This window comes from Drosophila takahashii, chromosome 2L (genome assembly GCF_030179915.1).
Source record: "Drosophila takahashii strain IR98-3 E-12201 chromosome 2L, DtakHiC1v2, whole genome shotgun sequence".
NCBI classification, from domain to species: domain Eukaryota; kingdom Metazoa; phylum Arthropoda; class Insecta; order Diptera; family Drosophilidae; genus Drosophila; species Drosophila takahashii.
Genome location: NC_091678.1, coordinates 19,358,787 through 19,379,936, shown reverse-complemented (window position 1 = coordinate 19,379,936; position 21,150 = coordinate 19,358,787). Strand labels below are relative to the sequence as shown.

The window sequence follows — 21,150 nt, the reverse complement described above, 5'->3', positions numbered from 1 at the left end:
TTCTTGTTTTCGTTCTAAAACTTCCTATAAAAATTCATTCAGAATGTGTTATAGAAATGTTTAACTTTCATTTCATTTAAAAGACTTTTAAAAAATAACAAAACATGCAATTTATCCTTCTAAAAAAAACACATAACGGACATTTTGGTTTATATTATTTGAAAGATTACAAATATTAAAATATACACTTTAAATAAAATAGTCTAACAAAATATTTATAGCATTGAACTTCTTATAACATAGGTTAATAAATTAAAATGCAGAATATAAATAGGTGAGCCCACACCAGTCACAAAATTTAAATATATTCCTCGTGATTTGATCACTTTAAAAGAAAATTGTAAAAATAAAAAAACTTAAATTAAAGTACAAGTCTTGTGTACATTCTGTGCACATATATATAAGTTAAAATCCTATTAAAAAAGTCTTCGTCCAATAAATTATGTAACCTATTTGAAGATCTTTAGTCGTGTTTCTTATCAAAAGAAACATTATTAACATAAAATATATCTTCGGTTGCCTAATTGACGCGATCCCAACGCCAAACGGTGCTATCATCGCACACGCAGACCAAAATTGACCCGTCTTTGGAGAACGACGTTTGTCGGATGGTGGAGTTGCTCTTGGGATGAACCAGCTGGCTGCACTTGGTCAAATTGGGATCGTTACAGTCCAGTTCCCAGACGAATGTTGTGCCCTGTTGGTTGCCCAGCGCGAGAATCTTTTGCCAGGCGTTAAAGGCGAAGCGCACAAACCAAATCTCGCACATCTTGTAGTCGAAATGATGAAGCACCGTGGTTGCCGACTCCTGCGGCTTGATCTCGTGCCAAGGGGCTGAAAGTTTGCCCGGCTTCCAGCACACAATTGAGTTCTCGCAGGATTTCGAGAAGACAAAGTCCCCGAACCACTGAACGCAATCCACATAGTTGCGGTGTATATCCCGCGTTGAAAAGTCCGGAAAGTGCTCCTTGATGGTGGGGAAGGGAGCCGTGTTCTTGTTGGGGCTAAAACCAGAGCTCAGCTCGATGGCCTCTTTTATGTCCGGCTTGTCCAAGCGCCACAGCTTTAGCGAGTGATCCATACCACTAGACATGATGCGATCGCCTCGCAAATCAAAGTCAACGGACAGCACTTCGTCGCGATGTCCTTCGACTCCTCCGAAGACAGCCACACACACATCCGACTGGATGTTCCACAGCCGCAACGAGTGATCCTTGCTGCCGGACAGGAGTAGCTGCGGCCTAACCGGATGAAACTTGAGCTCATTGATGGCGTGTCCGTGGCCAATGTAATTCTTGCTGCATTGGTGCTTCACGGGATTGAAGATCCGGATGACCCCGCGGTAACCAGCCGCGGCCAGGACAGGATCGCCCGTCTCAGAGTCGTAGGACCAAGCACAAGTGTAAAAACTTTCATCGGTCTAAGAGAGGAGGAAAAATAGGTAAGTTGGATGAATATAAATATGTAGGTAAATGATCAACATATGGATAATAGAATTTTAAAATGGTAAGATTATGAACGATATTATAAACAGAATTATTATTTTAAATTTTTTAGAATATCATTAAAAACAATGGTTAATTTTAGCGAAATAAATAAGCACAATAATAGTAAAATTCTAATCCAAAATTAAAAAACTTTCATCGGTCTAAAAGAGAAGGAAAAATAGGTAAGTTAGATAAATATAAATATGTAGGTAAATTACCAATATATGGATACAAGAATTTTAAAATGATAAGAATATGAACGATATAATAAACATAATTATTCTCTTACATTTTAACAATGCCATTAAAAAACAATTTATAATTTTAGCGAAATAAATAAATATGATATTCTAATCCAAAATTATAAATATGTAGGTAAATGACCAATATATGGATAATATAATTTTAAAATGATAGGATTATGAAGGATATAATAAACATAACTGTTCCCTTAAAATTCTTAGAATATCATTAACAACAATGTGTAATTTAAGCGAAATAAATAGAGAGCAATGATAGTTAAATCCTAATCAAAAATTAAAAAACTTTCATCGGTCTAAAAGGAGAGGAAAAATAGGTAAGTTAGATGAATATAAATATGTAGGTAAATGATCAACATATGGATAATAGAATTTTAAAATGATAAGATTATAAACGATATAATAAACAGAATTATTCTCTTAAATTTTAACAATATCATTGTAATTTTAGCGAAATAAATAAAGAACAATAATAGTTAAATTCTAATTTAAAATTAAACCTTTCTTACTATCGAGTATATTTCTGGAGTACCTACATCGGGATCTGCGTAGACCTGCAGCAGGCGGATGCCTTCGCAGGACTCGTCGCCGTTGCTCCTCTCGCACTCGTATATGGACACCCGATCCTTGCCAACGGTGGCGAAAACCTGGGGCTGACCTCTGTCCAGAAACGGATTGAACTGCACCCCGAAGATCTGGTGGTTATGGTCCTCGCGGACATGAGAGCTGCAAGTTATCCAGAGATTAATTCTTAGAAACCTATGTAACCCTTAGGGAATCCCACCTGTACTTGTACAGCGGCTGGACCATTTTTGGAGCCTTAACGCGACGGCACAGGCGGTTTAGTTTCCGTGTGTTGGGCGATTTGCTCCTGGTGGTGGTCGTAGTTGTGCTGAACAAGCTGGCGGAGTCATCCCGATCCACGGAATTCACTTCGAGCTCATCATCCGGCTCCAAAACATTGCCGGCACTCGAGGAGTTATTGCTCAGCACGGCCTCTGGCGGAGATTGGTCCAGGGATTCCTCCTCGGCGGGTGGCTCCTCACTGGGCGTGGCCATCATCTCAACAGGATTCGTTTCTGTCATTGAAAGCTTCTTTTGTTTACTTTAAATATTTTCCCACAAAAAAAAAAAAAACAAACTGTTTTTCCAACAGTGTGACCGTTGTAAGAAAATACCATGTAACGATGGAGTTGCCACCCTGCTGGCAGAAAATAACCCTGTTTGACTAACAATTGTAATATATTTAAACCTAATTTACATAGTTATAGTTTTCCTAATTTATTTCTGGGCGGCGAGCAGCTCGTCCAGGTGCGCCTCCACCTCCTTGTGCGCCTTGACGCTGTTATCGGTGCGTGAGGCGGATTCGTGGACCAAGTAATCGCGCAGTACCTCCGCTTTTAGTTGAACAAGTTGCGCCTGCGCCTGTTGTAATTTCAGTTCGTTTGCCATTTGCGGTCCCAGTTTCAGTTCGGCAGAGTCCTTCAGCAGGGAGCATTTGCGACCTAGAAGCGTCACCAGTTGCTGCAGTCCGCTGCGTTGCTCCTCCTCCAGCCGCAGGATCTCCTTTTGGTCGCGAGTTAAGTCTGTCTCCTGACCACCGAAGGCGTCCGGAAACTCCTCGCGCATCTTGTCGCCCAGTTCGGCAATGGGTTTCAAAGTGGAACGCAGCTGAGCGGATAGTTTGGTGCGCACCGTCTTGCGATCCGTGTAACTCAAGGGCGGATAACTGCTGCCATTCTGCAAGCCTGTGGGATAATGGGTTACCAAATTAATCACTGCTTTTTTGGGGGGACTCTGTAGTCCTCTTACCCAGCACTTGCTCGTGACCACCGACCTCGATCTCGCCCAGTCGCGCATGACTGCCGATGGAAACCAATTTGAGGGCTCTCTTAATTTCCGCACTCGGATTTGGCCCCAAATCCAGGCGACGCAGCTCGTCTAAAACCAATTTCAGTTTGAGCACCTTCTTCAGCTCCGTGTCGCGCGCCTCCCGCAGATCTTCCGATTCTCCGGGCAAGAGCGTGGTGGATGCATCTTCCATTTAGGAGGTAAAATGCTAAGATTGTCCACAAGTTGATTGTTTAATTCGAATGGGCAAGCGCATGGCTGCGATATGGCAACGCCACTAAATAAAAGTGACCAGAGGCTAGTAGAGATATAATAACCCCAAGATCAGAGTTGCACATTTATGGTCACTCTAAGCTGTCTATTTGAAAAAAAGGATATTCTGCGAAAATGTTGTATTCCCAATTAATTATGGCACAGATCCGAGATCATCCCGTTGCAGCCACCATTGGCATTGCCGTAGGCGCGGTTCTAGCTTCCGAGGTTATATGGAAGGCGGTTCTGTACTTTCGCGCCAAGCGGGAGAAGGCTAGCCGCGTGCACGAAGTGGTGTGCTTCAATGAGCTGGGCGAGATTTGTGCCGCCCAGCATCTCCGGAATTGCAGGCCGGGATCACCGGAACCGGTGGTGTTTCATTGCCGGAACAAGTACTGCACCCTGAGGAATGTGGGCAGGATCGTGGAGCAGATCGACCGGGCGGAGTACTCCATTGACCTGGCCATTTACACCTTCACCTCGATCATTCTGGCGGAAGCCATGAAGCGGGCTCTGCAGCGCGGCGTAACCATCCGGATCATCAGCGACGGCGAGATGGTCTACTCTGGCGGATCCCAGATCACTATGCTGGCCCGCTTTGGCGTCCCGGTGCGCGTGCCCATCACCACGTACATGATGCACAACAAGTTCTGCGTAATCGATGGCGTGGAGCGCGTCGAGGAGATTCGGAAGCTGAGGAAACGCACATGGATGCGACCAAGTTACAGCATCGCAGTCATCGGCTCCGTCAACTGGACACGCCAGGGATTCGGCGGCAATTGGGAGGCCTGCGTCATTACCCATGACGAGAAGCTGGGCTTCATGCTCCAGTCGGAGTTCAACCGCATGTGGAAGGCCTTCGAGAAGAACGAGAACCAAGTAATCCAGACCGAATAGAGCACCAATCATCCCCATCAAAAGGCTCATCTTAACCAAACAGTGCCTTTAAACTTCCTGATAAAATATATTTGGTAATATATTAACTTTATAAGTTTAATAAGCTTAAGAATCTCCCGAAACGAAATGGATAAATAACTACCAAAAAATAGTTAACGAAACAATAATACCTGAAATCAAAAATAATTTTAAGTTTTGACTATTTTCATTATATTCTGTATTTCATTATATTTTAGTACCATTTAAATCTAAAACGAATTTAGAAACAGCTTGTGAAATCTGTGATTGTCACATTAGAATTAATTATGACTGTTTAAATATTGTTGTTACTACTATTGAAAATTATTAGAATTAAAAAAATATGTAAAATCTATGATTACTACTTTTCAAAAACATAATTGGCTCCATATTCCATTGTATATTGCATTGTTATACTTATTAGTCTGTATTTAATAAATTTAAAACCGACACGACTAAAAAGAAAATTTGAAGTTATTGCCCGCCATTCCTTTTATAAGACATTTTCATGATTATTAAAAAACTAAAAACCATTTTGTTACAGCTTATATTGCATACAAGATTTTTCAACATTACATACATATTTCAGACTGATTTCATTACATTTCTATTGTTTTCTTAAAATAAATCGATCTATAAACTATTTGTCTTGTTGTTTCAATTTGTCGGCACGACGCGAAAAAGTCTCCTTCACGCCATTTAGTCGCTCAATCTCTGCCCTGATTTCCAGGTACTCCAAATAGGACACCCCAGATCTTAAAAGGATTTCCTGTTTGAGGGTCAGCACGCGGGCCACTTCCTTTTGCTTGCGATGTAGAGCCGTCAATTTAAGCGAAACGGCCGAGTCCTTGGGAGCCTTCGACTTCTTGGCGTTCTTCGATTTCTTTGACTTCTGGGGGTTCAAAATGAATATAGTATGGATTTTTAAATAGTTTGTTTTACTTACTTTACTTAGTTCCATTGTTTATGTTGCGATCTCCGCGTGGTTATTTGTTATTATGTGCGTGGTGAATGGTGAAATGAGAAGAGCAAGAATTAACTTTAAAAATTTATGTATTTTTGCTTATTTTTGTTTATATAAATCATATGTAAATTTCTCTAAAATTAGACCTAAATTTTCACATTTACTTTTATAAATGTAAAAAACGAAAAATATTATTTGTCGTGATTATTTAAAATTTATTTGCTGACCCCCTTATTACGCCTCTGGTTGTGAATGGCAAATGGCCAAGAAGTATTTTTTGGTATTTTTGCGCATGCCTGGTATATTTCCGCTTCCCGCTTACGGTCACACCGGCGTCGTCCATAAAAAATTGTGAAATTTTCTTTAAATTGTTGGAAAAAATAAAAAAAATGGGTTCCTCGTCGTCCGGAAAGAAGCACAAGAAGGACAAGAAGAACCGGCATCGGTCGCGGTCGCCGGAGCGCCAAAGACGAACCACTGAGGACGAGGATGTGACCCTGGACCTCACAGACGACTCCTCGTCGCGTCACAGACACCACAAGCACAAGAAGCACAAGGAGCACAAGGAGCACCGCCACAAGCACCACAAGCACAAGGAGCGCGAGCGGCCCAGCGAGGTCATCTCCCTGGAGGAATCGGACTCGGACAGTAAGTGTTTGCCCCGCTATTGCAATCGAGTGCAGGCCAGGCTCAAGGGCAACTGCCGCTGGCGGCGGATCCGGCGGAAAAGCGATAATCTGATTGACGGACCGCCCGAATGCCCGGCAATTGCCTTGGTCCTGCACTTTTCCCTTTCCCGGACATACTAAAGCCATCGTTGCGTTTCTCCGCGCTTCTCCTTTTCTTCCAGATGTGTATGTTCCCCTGCTGGAGCAGATTGTGAGTGGGCGAGTGCCGAAGTGGTTAAAGCGATTGAAGCGATTGCCCCGCTGCTGATGATTAGACAGTTCTAACCGGTGTTCCCTATTTGCAGGTTCCGACTGCGTGGAGGTTCCCGTGCAGGAGCAGGCCAAGCAGGTGAGGGAGCGGGATTCTGGACGCGAGCGTGAACTTCTAAGGGAAAAGGAACGTGAACGAGAGCGGGAACGTGAGCGGGAACGCGACAGGGATCGGGAAAAGGAGCGCGAGAGGGAGCGGGAAAAGGAGCGGCTGCGGGTGCGGGAGGAACGCGAGCGGGAGCGGGAGAAGGAGCGGCTCAAGGAGCGCGAGAAGGAGCGCCTCAAGGAGCGTGAAAGGGAACGCGAAAGGGAAAGGGAACGAGAGCTCACCGCTCCTCCACCGCCCCAAATCTCCAGGCATGCCGAGTACGATTCCCGGCGAGAGCGCGAGATCGAAAGGGAGCGCGAGGCTCGCAAGAGATCGGGCAGAGAGCGCGAACGGGAACGCCAGCGGGAGCGCTCCAGATCCCAATCCCCACAGGCGGGATCACGCAAACCCTCCTCACGTTCCTTCTCGCCCATACCCGAAAACGGAGCCGGCGATGTACTCTCCATCACGGAAACCAACAAGCTTCGCGCCAAGCTGGGCCTGAAGCCACTCGAAGTGGACAGTGGACCGAGCAAGGTGCCGCCGCCGGCAGCAGACAAAAGCCAGACCGAGGCGAAGAAATCCTCTGGCGAGGCTGATCTCTCCTCATACAAGGATGAGTGGGGCGAGTTCCTGCACAAGCCGGCGGACAATCTAAAGGAGAAGAAGCAGGCGGAGAAGCTGCGCGAGAAGCTCAAGCAGCGCAAGGAGAAGCGTTTCCTGGAGGAGCGTCTGGCTCGCATTAAAACGCTGGGCGAATCGGACGAGGAAACGGATAATGTAGCCAAGTGGGTGGACAAGAACAAGCGAGTGGTCAACGAGCGTGAAGAAGCCAAGCGTAAGGTAGTTACTTATACACCTCTTAATTTATACTATTGGGAATTAATAATATTTTCCTCTTCCGCAGGCCAAAGAGCTAGAGGAACTGGATGAGGCCTTTGGTGTTTCGGAGCTGCTCGAGCAGGAGAAAACCAAAGCCCGCCAGCGAGCCTATGGCGATGGCAATCTGAAGGGTCTACGAGTCGATCACGACATGGATGATTTCGGTGAAGGACGCACCGTCATCCTAACACTCAAGGATCAAGATGTGCTGAACGAGGAGGAGGGCGATACTCTAGTCAATGTCAACATGGTCGACGAAGAGCGCTACAAGAAGAATGTGGCCAACAAGAAGCAGAATCCGCTCAGTTATGGCTACAATGTGTACGAGGAGCAGTACGACGAGCTGGGCAATCCCATCGAGCGTTCGGTGCTGGAGAAGTATGATGATGATATCGACGGGCAGCCGAAAAAACGAAAGAATTTCGTGATTGGCGAGAATATGGATGAGGAGCGGGAGCACAGGCGCAAGCTACTGGAGATTAAAACCAAGTTGGCCGGAAAACGATTGGAAACGCTGGAGGATACCAATCTGCAGCTGGCATCGGACACATACAGTACAGAGGAGTTGGCCAAGTAAGTTTATAACTTCTTTGTTAATATCTTATATTTTTTAAATAACACGTATTTACTTGCAGGTTCAAGAAGCCAAAGAAAAAAGTCAAGAAGCTTCGCCAAAAACTAAAAGCCGAGGATCTTGAGCCTTTGGTGGAGGCGGGAACGTCTGGAACCTCCAATTTTGGTAGTCGCGGTGGACGTTATCGCGATCACGAGGATGAAGAGATGGAGATTAAACCGGAAGTTAAGGTGGAAGCAGAGGATGACGATTTAGAACGCGTTTTAGCGAAGGCTCGCAAACTAAAACAAAAGGAGGGTATCATCAAGAAACCCCTGCCCGTCGACTTTGAGAGTATTGAGCGGGAAATCAAGCCTGAACCCGTGGAGGACACCAGTTCAGGTGTGGTGCTTACCGGAGTGGACGGCAATATCGTATTGAATGCCACAGCGGAGTTTTGCCGCACTTTGGGAGACATTCCCACCTACGGTATGGCCGGAAATCGTAACGAGGACTCCAACGACATGATGGACTTTGATAAGACCGATCAGCCGGAGGAGCACATGGACACGCATAACGATGAGCCTGCCCTGAGTCATGGGACCTGGAATTCGGTTAATCCAGATGAAGTCATGCAGCCCGCGGATTTGGATAATCTGGGAGAAGACCTGGAGGATCGTGCCATTCTAGACGAGGAGCCCGATGTGGGAGCCGGTGTAGCGAATGCTTTGCGGCTGGCTCTGTCGAAGGGATACCTGGAAAAGGAGGAGAAGAACAGGCCTAGCAACACCAAAATGGCCCATCTTCAGGCCAAAAACTATTCCATTGAGGATAAAGCAGCTGGGTAAGTTTAAAAAAAACATTAACTGGAGGATAAACTTGTATTTTATTGGCTCTCTTATCTTTACAGTGAGGACGACAAGGTTGGGCGTCGTGATCGCTTCCACTTTGGACCGATTACAGACTTCAAGGACAAGGAGACCTTCAAGCCGAATGTTAAGTTGGATTATATCGATGACAATGGCCGCATATTGAACCTCAAAGAGGCTTTCCGCTACTTGTCACACAAGTTCCACGGCAAGGGACCGGGAAAGAATAAGATTGAAAAGCGTCTGAAGAAAATGGAACAGGATGGGGTGAGTAAACCATTAAACGAAAAGGTTAAAACAAACTAAGAGCTAAATTCTTTCATTACAGTTAATGAAAACCATGAGTTCAACTGATACACCACTGGGAACTCTGACCATGTTGCAGCAGAAGCAAAAGGAGACCAAGACCGCTTACGTAGTGCTCAGTGGCAGCAATAAAAACGCGCCCGGTGTCAGCGGCTCCTCAATAGCCAAATTCAAGTAAAAAAAATAGAAGGAAGGAGGAAAGAGAAGCGATTTAATTACCCAGATAACCATAACCAAATGCAATAGATACTTCCTAATCCGCGTACTAAATACTTAAGATTAGAACTCCCAATTATGCATCCGGCCTAAATATGTAATTCTCTTGATATTTATTCAAAATACACTTTGGATTTATCTTAAATGCTTGATCTGAATTGGGGGATCTTCATTGCGACGGGTCACTGAAAAGTAAATCATCTTAAGAGGGAAATCTTCCAAATAAAATATTCTACTTACAATTAAAGGTTTTGGCAAGCAGAGTTTTCTTCTGATCTTGAATCATCTGGAAGCCCTTACTTAACCTATCTGAACACGATATTGTGGAGGACTGATTTCCGTAGGTCAAGCTACACTTGGCATTCCCGTATGGAATAGAGCTGATATGGATTTCGTCCACATTTGGAGGCGTCATAGTAATACCAAAATACATCAAGAACTGGTCGTCGTTGGTTCTGCCAAAATCCAGGCCACCATAGCCGAAGATCAAGGCTTGCAGGAAGCCACCAATGCCGGTGAGGAAGTTAGCGGATCCTTCGTATCCGAGGGGAGTTTCACTCCAGACTTTAAACTCGGGTCGCACGTAGCTCTTGTAGCCACGCTCGAAATACTCGTTGGCCGGCTTCATCTCAAGGATTCTAAGATAATTCGCAGCGAACATGGACCATGTCATCGCAGGACCCGATTCTCGGGTGGCGTTTGCATAAAATCCAAGGTCATTATTGTGTAAGATGCTTTAATAGAGCAAGGAAATGGAATTATCTACAAAATCATTTATAGCTCGCAAACTTTGATAATCACCTGGTATCGAAATTCAACGGATATCCGAGTAGAATGGTGTCCGCCTGCTTGACAATGGTGTTCGGAATATAACCCTGGTGCTGGGGATGATAGTTCAGATTGTCATCTCGTAGAATCACCAATCGATCGCTTAACTCTCGCCATTTCTCAATCCTTTCGGTGCTGGCATTACCACACATTTGACCCAACCATTCGGCGAAATCCAGTGCGATTTTGGACACCGCATTCGTGTAAACATTATCATTCACGTCTGGATGATCCTCGTCGGGTCCCATCACGTTTAGGAAGTGGCACGCATTTTGGGATTCATCACAAATGGCTCGACTCACCAGGAAGTCGGCCACTTCGGCGGCTATGGGCCAAGCTGTATCGCAGGCCCAAACGGTATCGTTTGATTGGGCGAAAAACTTTTGCAGGGCAAAGGATATATCGGGGGATATGTGAATCTCCTGTTGCGAAACTTCGGGGCAGCAGGGATTGGTGACCTCTGTGCCAGTGTAGGCACTTTCCCAGGGAAATCTAATAAGAAAATATAAATAAAACAAAGGAAAACGCTATAGTTGAGTAACTCGATTGTCAGATACACGTTAGTCAGCTTAGAAAAGTGCGAGGGAGACATTAACTTTTTAATGAATAGTCCAATTTGAAAAATTTTGTTCTACACTTTGATAGATTTTAAAAAAGCACAGCAACATTTACTTTTATGCTTTTCAAAAATTTTTAAGAATGGGGGTGCCAGTCACATTTTAAAGGAGATTGTGGGCATTAGAGTGGGCGTGGCGCTCAGCTGAAACAAACTTGCGTTGCGTAGGAAGCCTAAGAATATGTGTGGGTAATCCAAACTTTCTAGCTTTTGTAGTTTCCGAGATCTTAGCGTTCATACGGACAAACAGGCGGATAGACGGACATGGCTACATCGACCCGGCTAGTGATTCTGATCAAGAATATATATTTTTATACCCTTGTAGAGGGTATTATAATTTCAGCCAGATGTTTGCAACGCAGTGAAGGAGACGTTTCCGACCACATAAAGTATATATATTCTTGATCAGCACCAATAGCCGAGTCTATCTAGCCATGTCCGTCTGTCCGTCTGTCCGTCTGTCCGTTTCTATGCCAACTAGTCTCTCAGTTTTAAAGCCATCGCGATAAAACTTTCCCGAAAGTCTTCTTTCTACTGCAGGTAGTACATACAGTGAGTCACATTAATATTCGGTTTTTTTTTTTGTCAACTTCAAACGTGAATAAAAAGTTTGAAACTAATAAAACAAATATCAAATAATGCAGAAATAAAGCTTATTTTATTACCTTTTCATAGATATATATATGTTATTACTTTTTTTAAAATTTAACTGAGAAACATGCATAAACGAAAGAAATGCCGAATATTGGGGCCACATTAATATTCGGTTTTCCCTTTTTGTACTAAAAATCAAAAAAATTATTTAGGAAATAAACTAAATTTGACATTTGAAATGCTAGCCATTATTGTCTATGTTATCGTTTAAATATTTTGGCATACTTTAAAATTTTTTTTTTGCCTATTCTGGGCCAGTTTTTCCAACCTAAAAAAAGGATGTACGGGATAATGTCAAAAGTTCAACAAATTCTCGATTTTTTTTTTTTAATTTATGGTTAAACCCCTAGCCTTTAACTAGAAATCAGTTTCAGCGCAATCCATTCATCACACCAAAAAAAATGGATGGGTACAAAAGCAGAGTCGCTCAGAAGAAGCGTTTTGCTGCTTGATTCCATACAAAACTTAAGGAAAAATGAATTTTCGAGCGACTCTGCTTTTGTACCCATCCATTTTTTTTGGTGTGATGAATGGATTGCGCTGAAACTGATTTCTAGTTAAAGGCTAGGGGTTTAACCATAAATTAAAAAAAAAAAATCGAGAATTTGTTGTACCTTTGCAAACTTATTTGACATTATCCCGTACATCCTTTTTTTAGGTTGGAAAACCTGGCCCAGAATAGGCAAAAAAAAAATTTTTAAGTATGCCAAAATATTTAAACGATACCATAGACAATAATGGCTAGCATTTCAAATGTCAAATTTAGTTTATTTCCTAAATAATTTTTTTGATTTTTAGTACAAAAAGGGAAAACCGAATATTAATGTGACCCCAATATTCGGCTTTTCTTTCGTTTATGCATGTTTCTCAGTTAAATTTTAAAAAAAGTAATAACATATATATATCTATGAAAAGGTAATAAAATAAGCTTTATTTCCGCATTATTTGATTTTTTGTTTTATTAGTTTCAAACTTTTTATTCACGTCTGAAGTTGACAAAAAAAAAAACCGAATATTAATGTGACTCACTGTACATATGTCAGAGCGAGCCGGATCGGACCACTATATCTTAAGGCTCCCATAGGAATATTCAAACAAATATAAGAAAATTCATTGTAACTTTGTAGTAAGTAGGCGTTTTGATTCTTGACTACTTAAAAACAAAATTGGAATTCCTGGAACTGCACCGAGTAAGCATTACTTTATCTACAAGGGTATATAAGCTTCGGCTGGCCGAAGGTAGCTTCCTTTCTTGTTTTACATACTTTTGTTACATACTTTTTCACGAATACAATATACCCTTTTACCCTACGAGTAACGTATAATAAAATATCTTTTAAATAGACTATAATTCTCACCTGGCTCCCTTGTAGCCAGTCAAATTCGCATGGTATTTAGCTGCCTCCAATTTTCTGCTGCGATAGTCTATCACTTGTTTTGCATACTCATAGCCAAATAGACTGACTATCGGCAGCATCCAGATCTCCGTATCCCAGAAGTTGTGCCCCTGGTAATCCGACTCCAGATTGCCACGCCCCAAGCCAGTGGGACTCAAGCCATAGAAGGGTTCGTTTTTCTGGTTGGTCTCGATTGACGGCAGAGAACTCACCAAATAGAATATGCCTGCGTTAACAATCTGCGACAGTTCCAGAGCATCGCCACGAATTTCAATCGAGAACTCATTGTCCCAGAAACTGTTCCAAGATTCGGTGTGCTTCTGGAGAAGATTTCTAGAGCTCAACTGGAGCACATCTTGCAGTTCCTTTCGCGCAACACTTTCCTCTCTATCTATGGTGATGATAACTCTATGGGTAAACTGATCTTGCCATGTGGGCCACTGCAGTTTTAGGGGCTCCTCCAAGGATTCACTAAAGAGGACAAAGATCTCCTGGGGATCTGGTTGGAACTTCTCTTGCTCAAGGATCTTTGTGCGACCTCGAAGTGTGCGAAAATCGCCACTGGCGGAGCTGCCATTGTTCACAACGACAAAATCAAAGGCATCGCTGTAGTTGCCGGGAAAATGGGTGAGTTTCAGAAACTTGGGAGCTAAAAGAAGTAATATTATATAAATTATAAAATGAATTACAATAAGGGAAATATAAGTCCATCGCAAACGTAATATTTAGTTTAAAGAATTACTTAAAGATTTTATAGATTCAAATTTCAAATTAAATTCGATTTGAGCGTCTTTGAATATGTATATTGTTAAATATCCTTATTTTTAAATAAATACTAAAGATTTTTGTTATTTTTATATTACTCACAGTTAATTCTCGAATTTCGGCTGGAAAGTCTGTTGGCTACCACTTCATATACCAAGGCACGATTGTAAAACTTGTGCGGATAGGTTTTCTGCTCCACCGAAATCCCCAGTGTTTTGTAGGTTGTTAGAACGCGGAAGTAGCCATCCCGAAGATCCATCTCATAGCTGGTTCCATTTATGTCCACATCGTTACCAGTAGCGCAACCGAAGCGATCGCAAACTTCCGTGCTGATATTTAGCCAGTTGGGAATGCGAGCTCGCTTGCTATTTCCGCCGGCTCCGTTGTAGACTCCGTTCATGAAGATCGCATCTCCGAAAACCGTATAGCCCAGGTGGCCATTGCCCAGGGTTGGCATAAAACTCAGGTCCGAGGGAAGACTGTAATGTGAGATTTTGTATTATTAACAAAAGTCATTAATATTCGTGGGAGGCAAGACATTTTGCTTATAGATATACAAAAAATTATCAAAAATAAAAAAATAGATATTAAAAACTTTTTATTTGGGAGTCCCTAAGTAACCGTTTTCTGCACATTAAATTCAAAGTGTAACAAATAAATCAGGGCTGTGAACCCATATTATTTTTGCATGGGTTCGGTTCGGGGTTCAAACCTAATCGACAGATAATGTTCCGGTTTGCGAACCGGTTCAATGATGAGCCGGAGCAGGGTTCAGGTTCGAACCAGGGTTCAAAAAAATAAATTTTTTTTAATGAAATAATAAAGTCAACATTTATTTCCATGTATTTTCATTGAAATATGTACCATAACATTAAGACTTATAAGTAAAGTTACTAGATTTATGATTTATAAAGTGTTTACCAGTTAAGGCAAAGAGTATACTCTTTGCTTTAATCATGTAATTTTAATGTGGGCATACTGCGAAAAGTTTTGGAAGATGATAGTTATATATTATTAGATTGTTTGAGTAAGATGCAGTCATTGCATAGCCACAAAAATTGGCGCATTTTTATTTCCCTTAGTAAATAAACTCTATGTTAATATGATCAGAAAACCCCCCACACTGTTGAATAAAAAAACACGAACACACAAAATAAATTTTTCGTGAATCGAACCGAATATCAAAAAAAAAAGTTCCGGTTTGGTTCCGGTTCAATTATAAAAAAATTCGGCGCTCCGGTTTACGGTTCGGTTCGTTTTCTAAAAAAAAGTGAACCACTCCGGTTCGGAGTGGTTCAGCTCCGGAGTGGTTCACAGCCCTGAAATAAATTTAATTATTTATTATAATAATTAAAAGAGGGTCTTAAGCTTCTTTACAGAATTGCAATACCTATGGGTTTTGAGAAGATATGATTCAGGTGTCTCAGCCAAGCAGCTTTGCAAAAGAGCTATACAACCGATGTAAAAAATAGTTTTCAGCATATTTTCGCGATCTACTCAGCAGCGGTGTCCGAAGTATACTGATTTAGTTTCCCACTTTATACAATTGCAAGTCTCGTAATGGTGATAAGAGGGCTGATAATAAGATGTAATCTTTTGCGAGAAGGAATGGGGCGATTGGGTTGACTATAGTCAAATCAATAGAATTGAACTTTTCTCTGCTAGCTTTTCATATTATTGAGTACCCCCGGTGATTTCCCTAGGTCTTAAGTGATTCCTTATCAGTTGATATATGGCCATAGAAATCAACTTTAATAAGTGCTTAATTAATTTATACAAAAAGGAATTAAACTATCTAATCGATATGTTTTATTATTTTGAATTAAAAAAAAAGATTAGACCGATTTCACCCTATACCCTACGGGTATCGTTTAAGTTTACTATATTCTGAAAATTTTTAAGACGGTTATTAATACTTGCTTAAATAGGAACTGTTACCTTTCTACGTTATTATTGGTAAATTTTAATTATAACATTTTCTTTCCGTTGATTAAGTCATTTTCTACAGCTGCCTTATTATCCTTATTATTGATGTAAAGTACTCATAAAGTATTGCAAAATCATTGGCTAGAAGAGAAGGTAGCCTTTCGGCATTTAGCTGTGTTTTTCTACCTCAATGCCGTTAATATTGTCCCATGTCCAAAGGCAATTGGCATTCTTCCCAAGCACTTGAAAACAATAAAAAAGTAAAACACGAGGAGGGAAGTACACACAAGTGGCTGACTTTTTATTGCACCGCACTTAGAGATCTGAATGGGCAGACAAGACATCGACTTGGATGGGCCAAGATTATCAAGGCGGAGATTAGACCTGACCCAAAGAGAAGATGCGAGTGCTGAATGGGAATGGCACAATCATGGGAAATCTTCTAATGTAAAGAGGAAAAACTGAAATATAAAATAAGAATAAAAGTCATTAAAGATTGACTACTGTCAGGTGGCTCAGGCCTGATCTCTGTGACTGGGTGGCCCTAGACTACATTCTTTTCACTATTTTTTTTGTGTAGTTATTTTTATGATTTTTTCATAATTCCTAGTTACAAGGTAATTATGGTCTTTGTTGTCGACTCTAATTACCTGGGAGTCAACGTCTGCCCTTTTCCACATCGGATTCCGGCTGAAGCTCTTGCCGAGCTTTACATCTGACTGGATAGGCCTCCCACCCGATCTGAACATATCCGAAATATTCAACGCCATCTTAGTATCTGACAACGAAGCGTAACCAAGCTAAGAACCGACTAGCTATAACCGATATGCGTTCGTGACTGGAACCCCATTTGATGGTTCTGTTACCCCTAAGTATATATCTCTATCAGTACACTAAAACTAATTTAATCTTGGTGTAATTCGAGGAGTTTTAAATTGTAACTTATAATTAAAGTAATTAAAAGAAAATTGTTTGTAATATAAATTATAATATTCTTTTTCTGACAGAAATTTATAATTGAAGAGCTTGGCAATATTAAATTTTAAAGATCGGCTCATAAACACGATAAGTAAAATTTTAGTAATAAAAAAAAATATATAATTATAAATATTTACTGAATGTACGGTATTCTTCTTAACAATTTTACAATAGTGTATCTGTATATGTTTCTTTATCTGAATCTTAGCGGGCCCTAGTTCTCTCTCCGAAGTTTGGTTCAGCTGAGCTCGGCACTAATTTTAATGGCGTTACGCCGCGATAGGTTTTCTGCTCAAGATCCATAAAGAAATGCTCAGGTGTTCGTTCCCCATTTCGTTGGTTCGGCCTGGTAGAGTCTTCTACGGCTGTGGTTTGGGTTGGCACGAGATCTCCATCGGCGAGTATCGTATGTGGGGCTCCTCAGTGATTTACCCTTTTCCACTGTATCATCCCCCGCCACATACATATATGTACTATATGGTACTTTTCAAGAAGTCAAAGTCGGGGGCTCTATCGCGATGTTGTCGCTTGCCGAAGCGTAACTGAAATATTAAAACAAATTTTTCAGTTTTTTTTTTGTTGTTTAGTTTTTGTTTTGGCTTTTGTTATTGTCGGCCATTTTGCTGGCGGTTTTGGTTTGGTTTGGCGTCAGATTTTTGTTTTCTTTCTTCTTGTTTTATTTGACGTGTTTTTTGTTGTTCTTTTTTTTTTTGCCAACCTGTTGGCCGAAAAGTCGCGTCGAGAAATTTACGCAACGAAGCGTTGCCAATGAGTTTCCGCTTTTGGAGGCATTGGGCTTAGTTGTTGCCATCCGAGGTTTGTAATGCCATGAAATACCCAGAAGTACAAAAACAATGTATAAATGTAGTTAAATCGACACGATTTGGTTTTCAAAATTGGGCGATATATTTTAAAGGGCTGATTTGAAGATGAAAGTAATTTAATTTTATTTTTCTTTTAATATATGTCCTTTCCTTTACTTTCAAAATTAGGTATATTTAGAATTTTACTAGACCCTTATAGTGCAAACAAATAAAAAAATTTGATTTTAGAAGATTTGTTTAGCTGAATTAAAATGTTGTTAATAAATCTCTAAGGTTGACCAATTATTATTGTTATAATTTCCTAAACAATTTTATTCTGTCGACTGAAACCAAAAGTAAGTTCGAAAGCTGTAGGGGAGAGTGGGGGAATTTCGTCAGCATTTTTTCAAAGCTATTTTTTGTCCATCTTGAGACACGTTATCATATTTCTATTTTTATTGTTGAATGCGGTTAGCACCAAGCTTTAAAATGTGACATTCCCCTATTTTTTTAATTAGCTTGGTGATTTATAAAAAAATAAAATGTAAAACCAATATACTGGGGCAATCTCACCACACAGGGGGGTAAAATCACCACACAACTGGGGAAATTTCGTCACCTGAAAAATGTAGGGAGTTTAACGCCTGAAAATATGCTACACTGATCAAGCGTACCATTTTTGTTGACGTCCTATATTTGTTGCTGCTGCTGGTAGTCTGTTCGTTAGCCAGCTCGTCAAATATAAAAATATGTATTTAAAATAGGTGCGAATTTACCCTTAGCGTAGGGTGGAGAAATTTCCCCAGACCGTACTTTTTTGGAAATAATTATTTTTCTTGCGAAATTAGGCGCGAAGTTAAAAATCACTGACGCAGAAATGCACATTATAGCACTGTGTATTATATAAAAAATCGTGTATCTTAATCCTTTTGAATTGTGGCATACAGAAAAAATTTCGTCGAGAACTAAATGTAGCTTTTGAACTGTTAAAACACATTTAATATTATAGCTTAATTATCTTGGCCTTCTGTGGCTTAAACCATTGCTCGCGTTTTAAATTTTCTAGACCCCAGTGTTTTTCTGCCTAATTTGTGAGCGAGTGGGGTGCTCTGCCCAAAAAATGAAACGCGTGTGAAAATCATGTTTATTGTGCGGCCACCCAGCCATTGTGTTACATACAATGTACAGTGAGCCGAAAGGAGGGACACATTAATACAGGCAGCCAGCAATCATTTGCTTTCCCCTGGCATGGTTTCTTTTTTTTTTGTTTTTGGGACCAACTTTTGGGTGTTATTCAACTCCAACTGTGAGTCGGGAGCTGCCTAATTGTTGTAATTTGCCTAGATATTATATTTATTGTTTGCCAGATAATTATGATGATTATCTATGAAACGGAGTGTTTAAAAAGTTTTCCGCTGGCCTGGGAACCAATGGCCAAAAAGAGCTGAGAGCCAAGACCCAACCAACCCCAACCCAAAGCATTTGCAACTCAATTATGGACGAGCAGCGGCTTCTGGCTCATCTTCCCCAGCTGCTGCTTCATTATGCACCTGACCACTCGTGCAATTTCTAGCTGATAATTTGCATTATTTTGTGCGCCCAGGTGGCTGCAGCCGGAGTAGCAACATCCATGGTTATGGGTTATGGCAGTGGCGATGACGATGGCGATGGCTACGGGTTCTGCCTTATTCATGGATGATCTCACGCGTTGAGCACTCGCTTTAATTACACTGCCCAGAACGCGTCATTTTTAAACAATCACAAATAATACTTTAAATCATCTAACTATAAACAGTGCAAATGGTTCCATTAGATACATAAATGGATTTTACAAAAATTTTAAAGATACGAAAACATTTACTAAATATTCCTAATATATAAATAAATTCTTCTCGATTTATCCAAAAACGTTTTATATATGTAATAAACTGCTCCATTTAAAATAAGGTTAATCTCTTAAATTTTACTTGTTTTACCAAAGTTGTGAAATATAGAACAAGTAATAAAAATAAGTAAATAAAAATAAATAAACAATACCTCAAATTAATAAAAAATAAAAAAAATAAATAAACAATAATAAACATAATTAAATAATAATACAAATAGATAAACAATCGTCAAAGAAAACTCCTATGAATGGACTATGACATACATATAACTAATACCGTTTAACTCCAAAGGGATGTCAGATAGTTTTTGTTTTAGCCGTATAAAATTAAATGCATGTGAATAAAATATATAGGAACTTAAGTATTTAAATTTAATTTATTGAACAATATTCAAATGTTTAGCTTTTCACATTTTAGATCATTTTCATACTTATTAAATAGTTTTAATATTTAATTTTTGGTTTATAATAGAGTAATATTAATAATAGAACACCCAAAAAATATATTTTTAGTTCCATTTCCAAATACCTCATGATTTTGCCGATTGGTGTTGCGTTTTTTCGCTGACTGCGCTTGCGATGTGCAGTGTCTGTGACCTTTTCGCGGCTGCACTCCAATTCAATTACCAGCCGCACAGAAAAACAGAGAGAGACAGGTGGAGAAATGGAGAAAGAGAGGGGACCATAGTGTGCAAAGATAATTATCAGCATGAGGCGCAGGTTGCTGGTTTCGGGGATTGATATGTAAATTTTAATTTGCTTCACTTGTAATGCGTAAGTCATCCACCAAAATGGAAATATAAGAGGAAAAAAGGAGACGAGCTGCAAATGGCACTGGGTGCGACATGTGGAAACGCTTGGCTGGCTGCCTAATTAAGGCAGGTCAGGAGTCGCGGGATCGTGGGAAAGGTCTTGTGGTGACCCGGTCTCCTGGAGGACTCCGCGGACCAAGTGGCGTATGCGCTATGCCTAAGACCTACCATCCGGTACAGGCCCCCATCTTCCCAATTTCCTCCGAAGGGGTTGGTTAAACATTTGCTGTAATTTTACAGCTGCTGGTTGAGTTAATGCCTAGACAACCGCCAACCGTAACCGCAGGCCGAAAAATATCTGCCAAAGAATATATCTTGGCTCGCGCGCTCACTCACCGTGATTAGGGTTTTGTGGAAAAACAGATTTCAATTATTACACCTGTTGTTGCTCGGTCACCGAACACCCCTCCCAAGATTTCCAACTTCTTGGCTTTATATCTTTGCCCGCTTTTTTATACATTTTCATAAGTTACTTGGAGCGTGCTTCCTGCTACGCAATGGTGTACTCAGAAAAATCGAACTAAGAAAATGTTTTTTAAAAGAATGGAAAGTTTACTCAAATAATTTAGAATTTAGATCTAGAAAAATATTTGTGATTCCAAATTCTATGTTGACTCCATATTGAAACTATGAAATATTCGTATTGATTCGTTTTAGGTCATATGGTCTTCGTTTTTAATCCATTGGTTTTAAATCACTTAAAACAATATATTTAAAATTAAATGGATGAAATGTTTTTTTTAATACTACTACATTTTTTGTTGTGCAATATCCATCAGCGCTTTTCCGTGGCCTTTTGGAGATGGAGTGCCGATAGAGTGAGAGGAACTCCCCCTAGATGGCCCCGCGATAGTCCATTCAGCTGGCCAGCCGCTTCCATTGATGAGGATCTGGTGGGGCCA

The 21,150-nt window shown here is 40.8% G+C and overlaps 6 protein-coding genes across 6 annotated transcripts; 2 read left to right on the top strand and 4 right to left on the bottom strand.

The window, feature by feature from the left end:
• Positions 1 to 138: 138 nt before the first annotated feature.
• Positions 139 to 2,876, bottom strand: escl (embryonic ectoderm development protein escl). Its single transcript, XM_017156518.3, has 3 exons — positions 2,532 to 2,876; positions 2,284 to 2,473; positions 139 to 1,420 (listed from the first exon to the last, which is right to left on the bottom strand). The coding sequence occupies exons 1-3, from the start codon at positions 2,831 to 2,833 to the stop codon at positions 521 to 523; spliced, it is 1,392 nt and encodes a 463-aa protein (XP_017012007.2). The 5' UTR covers positions 2,834 to 2,876; the 3' UTR covers positions 139 to 520.
• Positions 2,877 to 2,970: 94 nt separating this feature from the next.
• Positions 2,971 to 3,885, bottom strand: dgt2 (dim gamma-tubulin 2). The gene is made up of 2 exons (XM_017156521.3): positions 3,560 to 3,885; positions 2,971 to 3,495 (listed from the first exon to the last, which is right to left on the bottom strand). Exons 1-2 carry the CDS (start codon positions 3,789 to 3,791, stop codon positions 3,029 to 3,031), a joined length of 699 nt encoding a protein of 232 aa, XP_017012010.2. The 5' UTR covers positions 3,792 to 3,885; the 3' UTR covers positions 2,971 to 3,028.
• A 39-nt stretch (positions 3,886 to 3,924) lies between these two features.
• On the top strand, positions 3,925 to 5,090 carry zuc (Mitochondrial cardiolipin hydrolase zuc). Its single transcript, XM_017156519.3, has one exon. The coding sequence runs from the start codon at positions 3,986 to 3,988 to the stop codon at positions 4,745 to 4,747; it is 762 nt and encodes a 253-aa protein (XP_017012008.2). The 5' UTR covers positions 3,925 to 3,985; the 3' UTR covers positions 4,748 to 5,090.
• A 222-nt stretch (positions 5,091 to 5,312) lies between these two features.
• Positions 5,313 to 5,848, bottom strand: LOC108067485 (uncharacterized). Its single transcript, XM_017156522.3, has 2 exons — positions 5,712 to 5,848; positions 5,313 to 5,657 (listed from the first exon to the last, which is right to left on the bottom strand). The coding sequence occupies exons 1-2, from the start codon at positions 5,724 to 5,726 to the stop codon at positions 5,406 to 5,408; spliced, it is 267 nt and encodes an 88-aa protein (XP_017012011.1). The 5' UTR covers positions 5,727 to 5,848; the 3' UTR covers positions 5,313 to 5,405.
• A 198-nt stretch (positions 5,849 to 6,046) lies between these two features.
• On the top strand, positions 6,047 to 9,726 carry LOC108067470 (U4/U6.U5 tri-snRNP-associated protein 1). The gene is made up of 6 exons (XM_017156503.3): positions 6,047 to 6,377; positions 6,703 to 7,598; positions 7,663 to 8,210; positions 8,273 to 9,034; positions 9,101 to 9,326; positions 9,388 to 9,726. Exons 1-6 carry the CDS (start codon positions 6,119 to 6,121, stop codon positions 9,541 to 9,543), a joined length of 2,847 nt encoding a protein of 948 aa, XP_017011992.2. The 5' UTR covers positions 6,047 to 6,118; the 3' UTR covers positions 9,544 to 9,726.
• Positions 9,602 to 20,834, bottom strand: LOC108067471 (protein-glucosylgalactosylhydroxylysine glucosidase). The gene is made up of 6 exons (XM_070215091.1): positions 20,585 to 20,834; positions 13,944 to 14,320; positions 13,038 to 13,725; positions 10,383 to 10,901; positions 9,822 to 10,315; positions 9,602 to 9,766 (listed from the first exon to the last, which is right to left on the bottom strand). Exons 2-6 carry the CDS (start codon positions 14,296 to 14,298, stop codon positions 9,717 to 9,719), a joined length of 2,106 nt encoding a protein of 701 aa, XP_070071192.1. The 5' UTR covers positions 14,299 to 14,320; positions 20,585 to 20,834; the 3' UTR covers positions 9,602 to 9,716.
• Between the last annotated feature and the right edge of the window lie 316 nt (positions 20,835 to 21,150).

Excerpts from the sequence above, each read along its gene's own strand:
- escl (XM_017156518.3), bottom strand. The coding sequence starts at position 2,833 with ATGACAGAAACGAATCCTGTTGAGATGATGGCCACGCCCAGTGAGGAG. Across the intron at positions 2,474-2,531 it reads CAGCCGCTGTACAAGTACAG|CTCTCATGTCCGCGAGGACC; the intron begins GTGGGATTCCCT and ends GATAACTTGCAG. Across the intron at positions 1,421-2,283 it reads AGGTCTACGCAGATCCCGAT|ACCGATGAAAGTTTTTACAC; the intron begins GTAGGTACTCCA and ends CTCCTCTCTTAG.
- dgt2 (XM_017156521.3), bottom strand. The coding sequence starts at position 3,791 with ATGGAAGATGCATCCACCACGCTCTTGCCCGGAGAATCGGAAGATCTG. Across the intron at positions 3,496-3,559 it reads TGGTCACGAGCAAGTGCTGG|GCTTGCAGAATGGCAGCAGT; the intron begins GTAAGAGGACTA and ends ATTATCCCACAG.
- zuc (XM_017156519.3), top strand. The coding sequence starts at position 3,986 with ATGTTGTATTCCCAATTAATTATGGCACAGATCCGAGATCATCCCGTT.
- LOC108067470 (XM_017156503.3), top strand. The coding sequence starts at position 6,119 with ATGGGTTCCTCGTCGTCCGGAAAGAAGCACAAGAAGGACAAGAAGAAC. Across the intron at positions 7,599-7,662 it reads GTGAAGAAGCCAAGCGTAAG|GCCAAAGAGCTAGAGGAACT; the intron begins GTAGTTACTTAT and ends CCTCTTCCGCAG. Across the intron at positions 9,327-9,387 it reads AGAAAATGGAACAGGATGGG|TTAATGAAAACCATGAGTTC; the intron begins GTGAGTAAACCA and ends CTTTCATTACAG.
- LOC108067471 (XM_070215091.1), bottom strand. The coding sequence starts at position 14,298 with ATGCCAACCCTGGGCAATGGCCACCTGGGCTATACGGTTTTCGGAGAT. Across the intron at positions 13,726-13,943 it reads CCGAAATTCGAGAATTAACT|CTCCCAAGTTTCTGAAACTC; the intron begins GTGAGTAATATA and ends TACTTCTTTTAG. Across the intron at positions 9,767-9,821 it reads GCTTGCCAAAACCTTTAATT|TGACCCGTCGCAATGAAGAT; the intron begins GTAAGTAGAATA and ends TTTACTTTTCAG.